Source organism: Lycorma delicatula, chromosome 2, assembly GCF_047948215.1.
Source record: "Lycorma delicatula isolate Av1 chromosome 2, ASM4794821v1, whole genome shotgun sequence".
Classification (NCBI taxonomy): domain Eukaryota; kingdom Metazoa; phylum Arthropoda; class Insecta; order Hemiptera; family Fulgoridae; genus Lycorma; species Lycorma delicatula.
This window is the reverse complement of record NC_134456.1, coordinates 192,659,875-192,679,321: the sequence shown is the minus strand read 5'-3', so window position 1 is coordinate 192,679,321 and position 19,447 is coordinate 192,659,875. Positions and strand designations below refer to the sequence as shown.

Sequence of the window (19,447 nt, the reverse complement as noted above, 5' to 3'; positions counted from 1 at the left end):
TAAACTTGAAAAAACTATAATTCTTCCTTTAATTATTATCTGAATTTGACCATACTTACAGTGTTTACTGCTTCCCAAATTAGTTCACAACTCTATTTAACTTCAAATTAGTTCACAACTCTATTTAACTTTATTTTCTATTCCTTCATATGTAAGTTGCAATCTATTCAACTTTGGAACAATAAAACTATTTAACTTCAAATTAGTTCACAACTCTAACTTTATTTTCTATTCCTTCATATGTAAGTTGCAATCTATTCAACTTTGGAACAATAAGCAACCCCATGGCCCAATGAGACAAGATAATATGTATGACATGAAAATGAGATTGTACACTCAGGTTGAACTCCAACCATCAAAGTGCACTGGTATCCTCTTCTGGTATTCAAATCCATATAAAAATAACTTACCTTAAATCTCAGAATCTTCGTCATCAAAAATCAGCTGTTAAAGCAACTGATTTTCAACTGGTGAGTCCCACTCTACCAGGTTGGTTTTTTATTTGTGTAAAAGCAAGATATATCAGTATAAAATAAAATGCAATTGCAAGATAAGTTTAGTATTTTACATTGTTTTCCATATATTTCTTCATCTATACTTTTTACCTGTAATTTATTAATAAGGTTATTTATAATAAGGGAAACCAAATTTTAATAACATACACTAAAAAATTAACAATTTGTAATTAAAAACAATTTTTTAATCTTAATTAAAAAATATTTTACTTTTAGTATTTACTTTTAGTAAATTTTCTTTTACCCACATTGTCAGACTCTTAACAGCCAATAGCAAAAGTAGTATAATTAAGTGAACAATATAAACAAAAGAAATGTGATGCAATAAAATAATGAGATATATGTAAAATAATAAAAAAAATATATATGTGTATTAAAGTACTCCATTAATTTTAAAATAAAATTAATTTTTTTAAAAATAATCTTGGACATGCAAATATTATGTGTTTTAGGATTAGATCCAGCTCAACCTGGTTTTGAAAAGGCTCATCCAAGTACTTGTCTTGATCCAACTGATGCTCAATTTGTCGATGTCATTCACACAAATGCCAAACCATTTTTATCAAATCTTGGCTTAGGAATAATGCAACCTGTAGGTCAGTAAAAATTGTAATAAGTGCAATATTTTCATTATTAGTCATGGTAAATTATTAAACCAACTAATCAGTATCCACAGTAATTGAGTTATTCTTAGTTTCAAAACATTCTTTACTTAATAAAGTGTTTTTTGTTTCTTTTGACCAAATGAAAATAAGTTAAAGCACAAACAAGTTTTCAAAAATTTTCATGTAGATCATTTTTCTTTTAAATATCAGCTCTCACCCGCCTTGGCAAAAAATTGATTTTACACACATTTCCTCAGTTATTTTACATTTTATGAAATTATTACAGAAATAAAAATTTTTAACATTTTTTCTCTAAAACATCTCTTGAAATGTTGACTAGAGCTCTATCTATAAAGTTCATGAAAATGAACTTTTTCATTTATTCAGAAATTTAGAAAATTTAGAAAATTTCATTTTTCGTTGGAGGAAAAATTAAACCTTGTGTTTTTAACTTCTTTATTCAAAAAATATATTTTTTAGGATGAATTTTTATTAAAAAAAAAAAACAGATTAATTTTTTAGCATTTTTGGGCTCAAGCAATGCTCTTCCATAAGCAGCATTGGAATTGGTTAAATAACCATTTAATACAGTTTTCAGTCCGTAATTACCTTATTGGTTAAAAAATGTACAAAAACATTATTGTTAACTTATGTACAAAAACAGGACCTTCTGGGTATTTTCATATCAGTAACTTAAGTTTTGAAGTGGCAATAAAATTTTAGAGATTATATAAATTATATAAATTTTTTATTTGCAACAAATCACCCAATTTAGTAGTCATAGAGTACCCAATGAGTAGTTGTTAGCAATGAAAACAGAAAAATAAATAAGAAAGCATTATATTACATACAAATATTGAGTATAAATACAGAATATACCATATCACAGTGCTCTAAACCTTTTATTTGCTATGTGAACTTAAATGATTATGTATATTTTTAGTCTTTTGTAAACAAAACAGTCACAGAATGTTCTCATAAGATGTTATTGTCCCATAAAAAGTAACAGAAATAAGTTTGTAATGTACATACATTCTTAACTCCACAAATTCTTCAATATAATAAATAAATTGTCCACATAAAAGCAGCAAAGTAAAGAGAAAACTGGCACAACTTGGTATATGAGTAAACTATAATCATATACAACAGAATCTTGTAAACTTGTACCAAGTAGAAAAATATAATAAATTCATTTCAAGAATGGAAAACATTATTACACAGGTTTTTGAAACTGAAGAACTTTTTCCCCTAAGAGAAAAAAAAATTATAGATGTCGCTTTTATTTATTTATTCCTTTCTAAAATACAAACAATGTTAACTTATATGTTAAGCAATATGTGGATTATTAGGATCAAATGTTCTTAATAAATAAAGACATAAGTAGGGAAAGATATAAAGACTCAACTCCTTTTGCCATTAAATGGCAAAAGGAGTTGATCAACTGTTTCACCTTGAATGTGTTTAAGAATATGAAGTTGTGATGTCCCAAACTGTTTAATATAAACTGCCTATCCTAGATCATATAAGTAAAGCAATGTTCGGCACAATTTCGTAGTTAAGTAAACTATTCGCTTATGGCAGTTATAGTCCCTAGTAACAGAAGGATTCTTTATAAAAAAAATCTATATCTGTTACATTCTAGAAAATCTGAGAGTTAAAAATCTTATATATCCTACCCACCTAACCCCAGAAGTATGAAAAGCATATTCAAGTGAATATTCTATTCACAGACAATTATTTTTAACTGATATTATTAAAAGTATTATTTATTATTAAATGTGTAGAAAATTATGTAAATAAAAAGATGTTATAAGTGGCTGAGAATTTACTAATTAAATTTGAGTAGAGGAATGAGTACTATGATATGTGAATGAGAGAATAACATTTATTTACATTGATTGAGAAGTTAAAAAGAATTTCTGAAGTTTAGTTTCAAATCAGAGGAAGCTTAAATTTCCTTGGTCTATAATTCTAAGATCTGTAAAAGATGTTTCTTTAGGTCACATGTCATGTCCAAGTTCCATTTTGAATTCTCATTTCAAAATTAAAATCCTTTCAGAATTATAAACATATTAATTTGTTTGTAGGTCACATAGACTTTTATGTAAATGGAGGAGGATTTCAACCAGGATGTTACGACAGCTTAAGAAAGTATCTTGCACAATATGCAAACTTAATGGATATCCTTGCAGCACCATTTACAGGTATATTATTACACCAACACAGTATGATATGAGCACTTTCTGACTACAATTTGTTTTAAATCAGAAAAGTTTTAACAAAGTAGAGCATATGTGTACATTCAAAAATGTCTGAATACAAACTTGCAAAAATATAGAGTGAAAATTAAAGTTAAGAAAATAAATAATTAAATGCAGTCCTAAGTTTTTAACTCAAGCTAAATGATTTCATGTTACCTCCAAATCTTACACACTAAAAATATATTATAAATTAATAATGATGAAATGAATCTACCTAAGCATTATGTATTTTGCAATTTACTTTCTTCTTAAAAGTTTGAAAATGATATTTCCCATAGCTTTTGGCTGTATTTTCATTTAATAAGTATGGAACACATGATTAAAAATATATGTGTAGTTACATTCTTTTAAAAAACAGCAAACTATGTCAAAACTTAAAACATTCACATTCACAAACTGGTGCACCTCATTTTATCTAAATAATTGAGCACAGGTAAATGTAACTTATAATGTTTGTAAATGCCTTGATTCAAAATTAAGCTATAGATATTTTAAAATTATAGTAGAAGGTACAAACCATTCTCTTTATCTGAAGAAATAGTTGTTTTTATCCCCTATTTCTTGATAAAAATCAAGATGTACTAGTTCACCAAATATCCTACTCTTGAGAACCACCAACGAGAACCACCAACTCCTGTCTTTTCCACCATGAAAACACTTATCATGTGTGTTAAGTGCTTTTGTCACTAATGCTATAGAATCTAGTTTTGTATAAAAATAAAATGTTCTAAATCTGTTTGTAAAAATTAAAATTCTACTTTTTTGTATAAAAGCTTAGTCAACATTTTAAACAATAAAAATACCACATACATTGCTTTAATTACTTCTTTTATAAAACTTACATCATTCTAAAAAATATATAATAAGTTATGAAATAACATTTCATTAAATAATATTTGCTTTAATTCATTCTATATGTTTTTCTATATTTTTTCATTCACTTTTCTATTTTTTTTTGTGTCTATTTTCACTAATAATGACTTAAGAGATTTATATATATAAAAATTATGTATAATCTTTTGAAAATTCAAACAATTCAACATTCTGATCACTATGCTAATTAAATTAAAAAAATAACAACTTAACCACCAAAACACAGTAACAGAAAAACCTAAAAATAATACCACGATCCCATATCATCAGCTGGTACACAATTCTACAATTACATCAAACAAATAAACACTAACAAGTGTTTATTGTTTTCTAAATTTTTAAGTTTATATTTCTTTTTTTCTTTTTATGTAATTACAGTATTGTGTACCAATTAATGATGCAGAATCCCACTAAAAGTCAACTGTCTGTGTTATATTTTTCTGTTACTGTGGTAGGCTTTTCTGTTACTTTTGGTGGTTATACATGTTTATCTAACATTACTACAATATATATATTAATTTATATTTAATAGATCAACCCAAGTACAGAATTATTAAAATAGGATGACTTACCTTATTTCATTACATAAGCAGAAGTGCTTTCATGAACTTAATTCATATCATCATAAGCTCATAAATTAATTTATGATGTTTTTTGAAATATATATGTAATGCAGCTGATGATATGAATTAAGTTCATATAAGCACTTCTGCTTATGTAATGAAATAAGGTAAGTCATCCTATTTCATTTATTCTGTACTTGGATTGATCTACAAAAAAAAATACAGATTAATTTGTATTGGTACAGAGGTTATTAAAGAATTGATTTTAAATAAATAAAAGATAAATGAAATGTTATTTCATAACTTATTATATATTTTTTAGAATGATGTTTTATAAAAGAAGTAATTAAAGCAATGTATGTGGTGGGGTTTTTTTGTTTAAAATGTTAACTAAGCTTTTATACAAATTATATAAATAATATATATATATATATATATATATATATATATATATAAAATAAAGTCTGCTGATGATGGATCTGTAAGCTCACTACAAACAATAGGTAAGTGTTCTTAATCTTATGAACTGTATCTGGTGATATAATCCATATATAACCAAAGCAGATCCACACATGTGCTGCATGCACAGGCACACACACACACACACACACACACACACACACACATGAGATTTTATAATGCAATACATAAATTGTAGCCCAAACTTTGTTAACAATTCAGATACAGTGTGAACATTTCAACGTCAGTTGCAGGAAAAATTTCATGCACTATGCACTAAAGTGATTCCAGTGTATTTAATTTTTTAACAGAACTTATCAAAAAGATCGTTTACATCATCAAAAGATCATTTTAATAATACAAGAGCGAAAACAATGTTAAAGAGAAGCTGGTCTTTATGATCCTTAGGAGAAGCATCAGTTGCAAATAAGCCAGCAACATCAAAATAAATACTTGTTTAAGAATGATTATTTGTCTTGTCTGCCAAAATTTTGTTAGTCAGTGTTTTCTTCTCACACTCAATTTACTTATGAACAGCAAACCCAATCTTTTACTGAACTTGTAGAATGAGGTTACTGCGAACTTGGAATAAAACCAGCCAAGTTTCTAAGAAACATCTTATGAAAATTAATGCTCCCTTTAGATGGCTGACATGAAGTTGATTACATACAACTGATTTTAATTTATTATCAGGAGACAAACCAAAACCAATTTTATTTTTTTCTTTAATATGATGACTAACAAAATAAATAATATATAAAAATAAAACAAAAGGATGTAATAAAAATATGCTGATATTTAATAATACAGGGAATGACTTCTCTGAAGAGAATAATGGAATGAATGCAGCAATTTTTGTAGTTGATGTAATCTTAATAGCATTCAGCAGTCTAGGATGAAAGAAAAATTTTTTATCTCCTAAAGTACTACAAGTATCCAAAGTATACTGTATGTTTGAAAACAATGATCATAATAACAAAATTTTAACATTCTGAAATAGAAATAAAATAGTATAGCAACAAGATACACATACACAAAATATTTATGGCTGGATCCACCATTTTTTAAGATAAAAACATGATTTTGAAAGTAAAAGCTGGAAAAGAAAATTTGGCTAACTAAAAATCAACTCAACCTTTTTTTTTATACTAATTATCTTTATAAGACTAATGTTGCAAAAATTATTTTTAGTTATTGCAGACTACTTGGCCTGCAGTCATAGAAGAGCTTATCAGTATTATACTGAATCTTTGAGGTATACTTGTTCATTCTGGGCACGTAAATGGAAGATATCCCAGTAAGTAAAATTATTAAATTTTGAAATATATCTTTATAGATACGCTACAATTTTTAACAGCGATTATAAACGTTCCAATATTTTAATTTTAATTAATTAAAAATGTAAGAATTAATTTGACTAAAAACTTTAAAATTGCCAAGAAAACAAGCAATAAACTTCCAGTTTTCATATTATTTTTTTGCTTTTTAAAATTGCCAGGAAAACAAGTTTTTTCTATTTTATGCAAAACCAAAATAATAATTAAAATTTTTGTTATCTGTCATTATTATGGTTTGATTTTATTCTCCCTTTCTTACTATTTCTTGTTAAACTACAAAAATATTCTTTCCCTTATAGTTTTTATTCTCTATATATCTTCTACAAAGCAAACCAAATTCAGAGTTCCTTAATGTACCACACCAACCTAATTCTTCTATTTTATTCAAATTCTTTTTTTATCCAAAAATTATTGTTTCTTTCCAACTTATTATCATCTTTTAGTTTTGTTTTCCATTATCACACCTTCCTAAACCAATCTTAACTACATTAAAACTATAATAAATAAGTAAATGAATCAATTGAATTGTACATTATGCAGAATTGATTATATGGCAATTATTAATAATGCTTAATTCACTATTAGTTTATTACTAATGAATCACAATTTTTTTAAATATATATGTATTTTTGAAATTGTATGTAGTTGGTAATTATAATGAAATTCTTATTCTTTTTGTCTAAGAGCCCCACCAACCCAGTATTCATGTACACCCAAAATGTGCCAAGAAATGGGTAAGTTTACAGGTCTACTTCCAGGAAGAGGTTCATTTTATATTCATACTAATCCAACATCTCCTTTTTGTAGTAAGTAGCTCTTTTTTAATTTATTTAACAACAAGGTCCTAATATTTTTAATTATTTGATTACTGCTAAAAACATGTAACAAATTATTACTATAAAAAGAAATTACAAAGCAAATTACAAAAAGCATTTACCTAGAAAATATTTATGTTTTGCCATAAATATCTGCCATTTTTGTTTTAAAATAATCTACTTAAATTTCAGAGGAACAAGAGTGGAAGTGAGTAGATATAAAATAATAAAAAAATAATAATTCTGCAAAAATATTATTTGTTATAATTTTTCTAAAGCTGAAAATGACCATACTGGATTAGTAGTAATAGGGCATATTTCAATATTTTGCAGTTACGAAGTACCACTTTCAAAAGAAAATAATTCTTTACATAATAAATATGTAATTAAAAAAGATTTTTCAGTTCTTTTTTGTGATCAGTATTTTTTATGCTATATCAAAACTTCAGCAAGAGAAGGTTCTCAAGGGTCAACTCATGTTCTCAATACTAGAGTTCAATCCTACTATAAAGTTTCTCTTGGTTCTTCTCCAAAAAAAAGTAATTTGTCTGCACAGATGATTTGAAGAAATGTTCCTTTTTGCTGTGATTACTGCTCATTTTTTAAACATTTTAGTGTAATACTAAATGCGGTAGTGAACAAATTAATCTGAACACAGGGAATTTTTTCATTCATCTCTGTGTTGTGACTATACTGCTTGACCACTCCTATTCTTTAGGTTGTCTGTAACATGAGATTTAGAAATTTTGAAAAAGTTGTTTCACATAACATGTTTTATGAAAGTTTATTTCATTTTTTATTACAGCATATTTTTTGTTCTGTGTGTCTTGAATAATATAATAATAGTCATAATTCCAGAAAATCATTCAAGAATTATTTCTTTCTGTGCATACCAGTATGAAACAACAAATAGCTTCCTAGTGTAATATTGGACTAGGGACAATGAATCTTTAAAACTAAAGAAACTGGTTCCTTTTCACCTCAAAGGAAAGGCAAATGTAGCAGTAAAAGTAAAACTACTCCAACACAGGATCAGTTTATTGGTTCCCTGTATTAGAAAAGCATCAGATGAAAATACATCAATTGCCCCAGTTTAACTTCTCAAAAAAAAAAAAGAAAAGTTTTGAGGTTGTTTCACATATGAAGGCCTTAGTTCATAACTTCCAGTAGATGATTTATTGAAAAGTGATGGATATGTCATGTTTCTGAAGAAAAGGGTTGTGATACAACTTCAGAACAAATTCCCACTAGGCAATGGAGTGTTCCAACAAGATTTGATGTCATGCTATACTGCTAAAAAAGTAGGCAAATTTCTGAAGAATGAAACAAAAGTGCTCCCATGGCCAGACAACTCCCCAGACAAGGAATGCTTTAAAATATTGGGAGGAGGTAAAGGGGTCTTTGAGGCCAGTGTGATATTTTAAGCCACATATGACTTCGCGAAGGATGGCAGGGCAAGCCATGGATGTATAATAGGAAACTATTATTGGTGAGACAATCTAAGCTGAAAAGGGGTCAGCTGGTAGTGGAACAAGGCCTAGCAGAAGTGTTGATAGGGGACATCGAAGAAGATATTCAGGGCAGGGTGTACACAGTGGTAGTGGACACTAGGGCTGGGGAGAGAGTAGTTGCAGAGGACTTACACAGAGCTGTAAAGAAAGTACAGGAGATTAATGCCAAAGTTAGATATGGCTCAGTGGCAAACAGGATAAGAAAATGCTAGAGTACCGTAGTAGAAGTGGTGGCAATAGGGTTGTAGATCTGGACTGGACGGAGCAATAGCAAACAGGGTGGTGAGTAAACAGCAACAGCAGCTGATGGAGCCCACTAATACACTTGTGATTAAGGCGGAGGGGGGCTATGTATACAGACCTCCTCAATAAAGACAAAAATGATGTGACCAAGGAAGAGAAGAGATTGGGGACATACTGTCCATCAGGAGAGGCATATGAAATCCTTGCATGTGAAAGTGAGGGCCAACAAAGAAGAAGCTGCAGAAAAAAGTTCAGAAGAAGATGTCGAGTAAACTAGAGAGTGTGAGTATCACAAGTGGGTTGCATGGGAGAGGCCTCATTGTCGTGAGGAAGTGACAGAAGTGGAGCTTCTAAACTCCTTTGGCCATTGGCGATAATGGAAAATGGAGGATATGACTGTGACCTTCTTAAGCTTGGCCTTTGGTATCACAAAGAAAGCCACAGTCACGATGTCAGCAGTGTCGGCGACAGCGTTAGCGGACAGAAGAAGAATTCCCGTGGGATGGATCCACTGTAGGGTGTTCTTGAGTAAGAAGGATGCTACAGGTGCTTCGAGGTGGGGCACATGGCGGCCAGATAGATTGGCCCGCCAGGTCGGCCTTGTGTCATAACTGTGGTGAGCAAGGACACCAGGACAAAAGGTGCAAGATCATGGCGAAATGTTTGAGGTGTGGTGGAAATGGGCATCGGATTGGTAGCTCCCTTTGCGGTATGAGAAATGCCTAGAGCTATGCAGTTAAACAAGCATAGGAGCGCGTCATGTGATGCCGCGCTCCTGGAATTGGGAAGGCGGAAGGGAGCAGACCTTTTGTTAGTGTCTGAGCCTAATTTGGGGATGGTGGGGGAAGACGGCGTACAATGGATAGGCTGAGAAGTGCGAGGTTTATGGAGCGGTGTACCGATCCTAACCACCAGTGAGAGAAATGAATTCGTATGGGTTGAGCTTCCAGACGTTGTGGTCTCTTCTGTTTATATTTCGCCGAACTCTGGTCTGGATGATTATGAACAATGCTTGGAAGATCTGGCTGGTGTGATTCACCTTCTTCGGATAGATGTAGTCGTGAGTGGTGATCTTAACGCAAAGAACGTGACATGGAGAGGACATGTCACAGACCATAGAAGACGGATTCTGGAGGAGTATATAGCCGAGTAGGGTTTGGTGTTGCTCAATAATGGGACAGCGTCACCCTGGTGAGGGTAAATGAATGGTCGTTTGAGGATGTTTCGTTTGTCTCGCCTTCAACCGAATTCTCCTGGATGGTTGTTTGCCACCAGAATGGAAGAAGGCTAGGGTGGTTCTATTGAGGAAAAGTGGTGGGGAGGTAGGAGGGCCAGTCAAAGACCGACCTCTTTGCCTGTTGAATTGCCTAAGCAACTCTTCGAGAGGCTGTTGGCGGAGCGTCTCCGAGATGAAGTAGAACAGAAGAGAGGCATAAGTGAATGTCAATATGGATTCAGGAGAGGGCGGACAACGGAGGATGTCATAGCTAGGGTGATGAGGATTGTTGATGAAGCCGCAGCGGGTTCTTGGAAGACAATGTGCATCCTGGCGATGGTGATGTTGCATGTCAAGAATGCATTCAACTCACTGCCGTTCAGATGCATCTTGGATTAGTTGATTCGGAGAGATATCAGCCCGTATCTTGTGCGAATCCTTCGGGACTATTTTATTGGTAGAAGGATAGTTGGGTCATGCAAAGGGTAAGGAGATTACGACCAGTATGGAGCGTGGTGTTCCACAGAGTTCGGTAACTGGACCGATCCTGTGGAACTTAGTATATGATGGCGCCCTCAGGTTGCGGTATCCTGAAGGAGTTTCGGTTACCGGTTTGCCGATGACCTCTCCATGGTATTAGTCGCCAGAACAGAAGAGGAGATAATCAGGAAAGGTGAACGGTCCATTCTATTGTTCTACAGATGGTTGGCGGGCCACGGCCTTAGCCTCGCTGCAGAGAAAACGAAGCTGCTGGCGATGGCCGGGAGAAGGCGACTCTTCCTCATCAGGCTACAAGTAAGGGGGGTCGTTATCGAGCCGGTCAGTAGAGCTAAATACTTGGAGGTTTGACTTGACAGCCGGAGAGCCTTTCAAGATCATGTCAGGAAGGCAGTCGACAAGGCAGGTAGAACAGTGTCACCTGTCTCACGGCTCATGGGCAAGGTTGGCGGGCCGAGCTCATCAAAGAGTAGGATGCTAACGGCGGTGGCTTGGTCCGTTGCCTTGTATGCCGTGCCAGTGTGGAAGAGGGCGTTTTGCACGGAAGAGGGCGTTTTGCACGAAAATGGCCGTTCGGAGGCTTGCGGAGCTACAGCGCCGACTGGATCAGAGATAGGTCTCTGGACGAAGAAGTTAATACCAGATATCAGACCTTGGCTCAGACGTGACATTAAGTGATTAAAAATAAAGGTTGTACTAATTTCTCTCCCGCTAAAGCCCATCTGGGCTAGGAACGGGGGGTGGTTTGGCGACCGGAAGCGTCACAAAGCGGGTATCTTCCCCTACGGGGTTGAGATGTTCTAATTACTGCATGTCGAAATCCCATAGTAGTGAGGCTTGAGGAACTCTGGGTATGCTAGAGGACCAGCTGTCAGTTAGGCCTGGGCGGAAGAGGACAGCGGAAATTTCCCCGTTCTCCTTGAGTTCAAAGGACGAAGGCTCGGACATGGATGTAGAGAGAGATATATCCACCCGGGAAGTGAGGGACGACCCGTTGGTCGAGGAATTCAAGACAGCACAGAGCAAACCTGGCATATCTGTCGCGATTTTGGCTGCAGCGCAGCGCAGCTTAGATAATCTTCTGGATTTTGTTGAGAGTCCCCGCAGCGTCAGTGCAGTGGCGCGGAGCAGAATATTGCCACGTCTACGGCATGTTAGGAAAGTTCTCTCTGCTTTGGCAGACGGTTTTAAAAAGTTGGCCTCCAAGCCTATGGAGGTCAAGGTAGTTCAGGTTCCGGCGCCTGCTTCCAAACACCGAAGCGTTACGCTGACGTTGAGCGGGGCAAACACGAGGCTAGTCAAATCTCGAAGCAGCTCGAGGTGTTATTTTTGAATAAGGCAGAAGGGTCTACTAAAACTAGTAGACAACTCAAGGAGGATTTTCAGGTTGCTCTTCGTAGTAACCGAAAAAAACTCAGAATTAGGAAAATTGAAGAGCCCAGCGAGGGTCTGGTAGTGGTTGCGAATGACAAGGAGACAGTCCTTGTCTCCTTGTCATTCAGGAGTCATCTCAGAGTCTCCTGAGGTAAAGCAGCTCAAAACTAAGGCCGACCCGAAGCGTAAACGTAGGACCCGGATCATGACCGGCGACTATCCGATGAGGAAATTCTGTCTCTCGTCTGGGAGCAGAACACCGAAATGGATGAAGCCGAATTCAGGAAAGAGTGTAGGCTACTCTTCAAGACTGGTAAGTGCCCTGCGGCATCACGGTGTTTTTAACTTTGCGCTGGTCTTTTTAAGAAGTTTATTTCTGAGGGTAGGTTGTATGTCGATTTAACGTCCTGCAGGGTTAAGCAGTATGTGGATTTACAAAGGTGCTTCAAATGCTGTCATTTTGGCTACAGAGCCAAATTCAGTAAGTAAGCGTCGGTCTGCGCCCATTATGGCAAGGAAGATCACAAGCGCGACGTTTGTCCGCAGAAAGTCGAGGCTCCATTTTGCGTCAACTGTAAAAGATTGCGTAAAGAGTGTAAACATTCGGTCAACAGAAAGGATTGTAGTTGATAACGTGCGGTAAAATTTTATTTCAATTCCTTAGATAGTTAGTATCCTTCTTTGAAGCTTGTTGTTTTGTTCGTAGTGTTAGGTGAATTGGTGTTGTGAGTCTCGCGGTTGGTTTTCGCAACGCCCATCAAAAAGGGTGATCTACCAGGTCATGCGGTTTCTAAGTTTCCTGTATTACTGTGATCCATTCACTCTTCGATGAGCAGGGCTTTAGATTTTAGATTTTCATGTGATGCCAAATCGCTTCTTTGGTGACAGTTAGGTGATGACTGTGAGCATTTCTTGCTGTTGACTCTGGTTGCAGGATCGCCTTCGCATCGAACGGATCTTTGCTTTTAGTTGCGTTAGTCTCAGTGTTCGATTGAGTGCGGTAGTTTAATAGTTAACAGTAGAGACCTGGTAGAGTTTCTAATCTCCTTGCGGTTTCTATCGCTGTGATTACACTACGAATTTTTGACTAGTTACTTCTCATAATCTGCACTGGCGTCTGTGGGTACTGTATCATGGTTAGTATCCCGGGTGGCTAGAGCAGTTGGATTGGCCAGAGGTAGGCGTGCTAGGCACCGTGCCTCGGTTTGAGTAGTTTCAAGTTTCAATGGGGGTCGTGCCCGGGAGGGTGATTTTCATTCTCCCGGATGTGATTTTTACGACTTAGCATAGCGTCTTGAATTGTAGTGCACCCTTATTAAGGGGGAAATGAGTTAAATGTTGGTTACGATGAACCTAGCTACAAATCCAAGCGGTCCTCAAAGGAGCTGAATGGGAGACTAGAGGTTATACTCAGCTCCCGAACGGACCAGACCTGAGATACTCTGGTACATTATTTATTTTCGCTGGTAGCATGAATTTTAGCTCAATTTGTTATGGTGTCGTGGCATAAACATTTATTGCAATCGTTTGTAAAGTGGGTACTTACGGTTGTAGGTGGTGATAGAATTTGTAGAGTTAGGCGCGGGGTCTTTGATCTTCCGCGTGTAGGCTTTTAGCTTAGTTCCTTAGGGCTACGTGGTAGAGCTAGGTGTCTGATGTCTTCTTTGAAGGCAAACTTGACTAGAGCGTAATTTACCGATGTGGATGTATCTTGGGGCATCTGCATCGGTGGCATCTCACGAGGCCGGACTGATGACTGGAATGTGATCAGTTTGTCCTCCGATTAAGCCACTCATGGCTAGGAACGGAGGTACTGGTGTAGCGACTAGACACGCTGCGAGGCGGGTTTTCTTCTCCCTCGAGGGGGGGATTGAGATGTACTAATTACTAGATATTCATAAATTGTACAGACATGATTTTTTACTTATAAATAAAGTTATTTTCTATTAAATAACATCTATGTTCAGATTAATTTGTACATTATTGTAGGTAGCATGATGTTATTCCTGATATTCCAAGTATTTTCCCCCAAAATTTAAAAAACTTAGACGTTAAACTTAGGGTTTAAAATGTAATACTTATTCCTACATTGTGAAGATCCGTAGCTTAAATTCATCAGCAATCTCTTGTATATAAAGAAACAGCATAAAGAGATTGCTGATGAATTTGAGCTAAGGATCTCCTATGTATATAGGAATAAGTATTATTACTTTTTTAACCATAAGTTTCTTAAATTTTTATCAAAACAGATTTCTTGCCTTAGCAATTCTTCTAAATCTCTATTTTACATACAGGCAATATTTTTGTAAACCCATCCAAACATTTTTTAAAAAAAAAACTTTTTTTAAAAACTAAAAAATTTTAACGAAAAGGGATTTTTTATTATTATTATTAAAGAATCACATTTCGATTTAATTTTTTTTTTTTTAATTTTTAAGAATTAAATTAAATTTTTAATTATTTTAACTTTTTTTAAATTATTAAAGAATCGCATAAGTATTTTAAAAAGCAATAATTTCCTATTTTTCTTTAAGTTCTTTCAATTACTTTTGTGGCCAGCCCGAATTACAGGTTGGTAAATTGTTCATGGGTTTTTTAATTGGCAACAATTTTTCAGGATTTTTAAACTCAAAAACTATTGTCTTTAGTATTATATTTCTTTATAAAAATTTTGATTTTTATTAACTTTACTTAAAAAAATTATAACAGGGCTTTCATGGTTTAAAAACAGTGGCATACGCAACATTTTTTTAAGGAAGGTGTCATTATTAAAATTGTTTACAATTGACATCGGTATTTTAAATTTTGTGTTATTATAATAACAAAAAATTATTATTATAATAAAAATTATATTATTATTATATAAAATTATTATTTATATAAAAATTATTATTATATCATGTTATGATATATTTATTTTACAATGCTCAAATAAAACAAATTCATAAATACCCTAATAAAATGTTCTATAACGTATTTTTTTCACAGCCTTAGAAATGGAATAAAAGACACTGAAGTAAAGTTCTGGCGGCGCTGATGATAAGTTCAAGTTTACACGGATTTTTGTTCGCGCTGCCACGCGAAGGATTTGAATGGAGGCCCCCCCCACAACCTATTCAAGACTTTACAAGCACAAATGAAAATTTTAGAAAATTCTTTATCAACATTTTTGCGTATACATTTCATTTCATTTTTGATATCTTCAGCAAGGTTTACTGCTTCCACGAGATCAAGCAGTTGAATTCTATAGGAATTTACACAATGTGAGACTTAAAGAAAACAGTCTTTTAATACAAAACAGCGATATCGAATTGAGAGCGAGTCAAAGCATATAAAAATGAATTTGCTTGTGAGGACGAGTGTTTGTCATTCCATTCTGATATGCTTTGAAGGGTTGCAACACAATAGGGTCATACAATTCCACCAACGCGGCCACGGAATTAAACCTTTCCAACCAACGTGTTGCGCAAAGTTGAACAAGTTTTTCACGGCGTGAAGTTGTAGTTTCCATTTCACTTATCGCCAATTTTAAAACATGTTGCCTTTATGAGGTACCCATACATTTTCTAATGGCAATTACTTGGCAAGCACTGCATACAACTAAGTTGAGGCTGTGTGTTGAGCAGTGGATATATAAAGCTGACATAATTATTTCCTTTACATGTGCCTGGACTCCGTTTACTTTTCGTGGCATGGACATAGCTCCGTCATACCCTTGATTACGAATCTTATTTATGTTTACTTTTAATGAACGTAACTCGTCCAATATCACCGTTGCTATTCCTTTTCCGATCACATAATCTAATGGTACGAATTGTAGAAAGTTTTCCTTCACAATGAAATTTTCTCTATCACATAACGAACACACAGTGATAACTTTTCTAAACCTGATAAGTCTCTTCGGCGAGAATAGAGAAGCAATTGGAGGCATTAAGTTCTTTCACGAGATTTCGAACAATCAGCTCGTTGCACACTTCAATAGCACATTCTATTCGTCCTGTATCCCTGTGGCCTCGAAGAATGATACATTGTTTCCCTAAAGCAAAATACTCTCAATAATAGGAATAAGTTTTTTCCTGATCTGCAGTTTCTTTTGAGTTGTTGCAGTTATCTATTAGCATATTTATAAGCTTTTTCTTTCCACATGAAATTTCGATCAAAGTACCGGCTACCTCCTAACTTTCTTTGTGACATAACACTTTTCATGTTCTGAAAATCGCTCGACGGCATCCTTCCAAACTTCTCACTACAACGTTGACCTAAGGGTTGCAAGCCACTTCTAGCGGTAAAGCCGTTTAAACTGAAATCGCGGATTTCTCTTTCCTTTTCTTGGAAAAACGAACCTTGGATTGGGTTCCAGATATTGTCCAAGACATCCAGTTTTTTTCATTAGACAAGTCTTTTCCTACGTAAACGCCAATAACATAGATGCGTTCACTGGATGGTTCACTGGAATTTGAAGATGTTGAAGCTTCCAGAACTAGAACAATACACTTATCACTTCTAAATGATTCGGCGGGCACATCAACATTATTGAGTGATGTAGATGAACATTCAATACCAGCTGAGTTTTCACAGGAGGGTGTGAAACTAGTTTCGAGAAGAAGTTTGCGACAGCATCGTCACGTTGCGGCAACGAAGAAATATTTGGCAAGGTGAAATTTTCACTAACGTTAACAAGAATCACTACTGGCACACAACATTTTGTTAAAAAATTGTAAAATTGAACTTTGAGGTCGCTTAGACATATTAAAGAACACGGAATGATAATATGAAGTTTATTTAACAACAAAATCCGTTTAGCAAAATGCAAAAACCGTTAAACGAATGTTTAATAGTTTATTGAGCTCATTTAACCCAACTATTGGAAATTTGTGATACATTCACTGTAACTGTGTTTACCAGAAGATAATTCACCAATGCAGTCAGTACTTTTTTAGTAAATATAAATATTTGTTATTACAGTTATGAAAATATGAATTGGATAAGATATAATATAAAGGAAAACAAATATAAAAATACAGAATTACAGAAATATCAAAAGAATTTATTTATCTTTATGAATGAAGCAGGAAAAGAATATAGTGTATTCAGGATTTGTTTTTTATGGATCTGTGCAAATTCCAATAATAAAGTTTAGTACTGCAGCAACATCAATATATAGGTGGGCGATTCAAAAAGTCTTCTATTCCTATAAAATCATACTGACTTACCAAGAACATATGGGAAATGGAATTAAATATAGCAATAAATTACATCTGGAGACAACTATGTTTGTGTGTATAAACCAGTTAACTACAATTTTGAATGTTTCATGTGAAATATGATGTCTGTAAAATAATGATAGAAATTCAAACAGTTAATTTAGTAACAAAGCATAACAGTCAAAAAATATGTCAAAAAGAGAAACTCTTCAACAATCTTATCAGAGCTCAATAAATTTCATTATGTACTCTTTTAGCAGTCTGCAGACATGAAGACAATATTCTTTTCCCAAACACTACAGAGAACATACCATGTGATAGATAAAACAGCTTCAGTGATAGATTCTTTTAAATGGTCCAAATTTCTTACTTGAATAGAGAACATTTGTGTTTGTACATAATCCCACAAACAAAAATCTATAAGGATAAGATCAAGAGATAATGGAAGCCAGGCTATTCATCCTTCTAGTCCAACCCAAGGCTGAGGAAATGTTTATTTCAGGTAATCCTGCACAAATTTAGGGAAGAGCTCAGTTTAGCTAGAGAATGGAATTCTCCAGTATTTGGATCACTGAATACTGTTATATCCAAGAAGTTAACACACTGAAGTTAATATATGCCTCCTCTGCACCGTAATCATAGTGACTAACAAAAGCTTTATACAGTTAATGACCTTGTAGCACAGTCCACCCATGCAAGTATTTGCCCACAGATGTAGCATTAAATTAAATTTTACAGGACAATCTTGAATAACGTTGAAATTTCTTCTAGAGATTATACAGAAATGATTGAAATATATTTTTTCTTTTTTGTTTACAGTTTGGGATCTTGAATCGGAATATAACATGAGATACTATTTAGATGAAATATCAAATAAAGCAGCTATAACAGACCTGTATGAATAAAAAGTTTTGTATTTTGGAAAGGATGAAGTATTCAATACCAGTATAAAAAATGTATTTTCAATAGAAATCTTTAGAAAGTAAATGGTGCTTTTACTAGAACTTGTTTGCAATCAAAAACTTGACTAATTTCTCTCAATTTTGACATATACATTATATATAAATTATGATAATTTTTACCAGTGAAAAATTCTGGAAGGATATACACTGTACCATACACATGTATCAAAGCTTATTTTTTGTTTCATACCTCCAGACTTGATGGACCGATTTAGATGAAATTTGGCACTATGATTTTTATATACGGGCACTGAAGCCAATTAATTTTGAAAGTCTTCATGGGTTCCATACCTCAAAATTTTACCTAAAGTACAGAACAAGACTTTTTACATAATTCTTTGTAAATTTTTTTACATGTTCACTTAATTTTCATACTGATACACTTAATTGCATAACACTCAACTTAATTTTCCTTGTAAATAGTAGTCTATCAAGGGTGATGCACTCAAGCCAGTGGCCAGGAAAGCTATGCAACTCTTTGCCAGCTTTTTTTTTTACTTTAAGTGTATTTACTTAAGAACTTTTTTGTATAATTCTATAAATTAAAACGTTTCTACGATATTCATGGTAACAGGTATCATAATTCTTTAAGCAATATTTCTTTTTTACCGACAAAATTCAAAATTATTAATTTAATTTTTAAACAAAAATTCCTTTTAAATTAATTAAATAAGTATTTAACATATTCTGAGTTTTAGAATAGTCATACTAAAAATCTTGAGAAAGACATATTTGGTATTAAAAAATTCTGCTGAAGTTATTCTGCCTTAATTGAAATCATCTACTTTTTGATATTAACTTCAAAACCACTGACTGTTTACGCCATTGCGTAAAGCTGTTTTTTAAGTTAATCAATTGGTTTGGTATTTGATTTGTTCTCATCTAAAATTTTAACAGTATTTCGATTTAATGGATATTTTAATTATAAATAAGACATTTTTTCATACACTGAAATTAATGCATTCCATTCCATTCAACATACATAAATATATGCTCAGTTGATTTTTATTT

General features: G+C 33.6%; 1 protein-coding gene across 1 annotated transcript in view; it reads left to right on the top strand.

The window, feature by feature from the left end:
- The window catches only part of LOC142320022 (inactive pancreatic lipase-related protein 1-like), a 48,875-nt gene extending 30,469 nt beyond the window's left edge, over window positions 1–18,406 (top strand). Inside the window, exons 6-10 of the mRNA XM_075357702.1 lie at window positions 968–1,111; window positions 3,208–3,324; window positions 6,468–6,573; window positions 7,298–7,419; window positions 18,294–18,406. Coding sequence (XP_075213817.1) covers window positions 968–1,111; window positions 3,208–3,324; window positions 6,468–6,573; window positions 7,298–7,419; window positions 18,294–18,379 — 575 coding nt within the window. The 3' untranslated portion in view covers window positions 18,380–18,406. The remainder of the gene's footprint in view (window positions 1–967; window positions 1,112–3,207; window positions 3,325–6,467; window positions 6,574–7,297; window positions 7,420–18,293) is intronic.
- The last annotated feature ends 1,041 nt before the right edge of the window (window positions 18,407–19,447 follow it).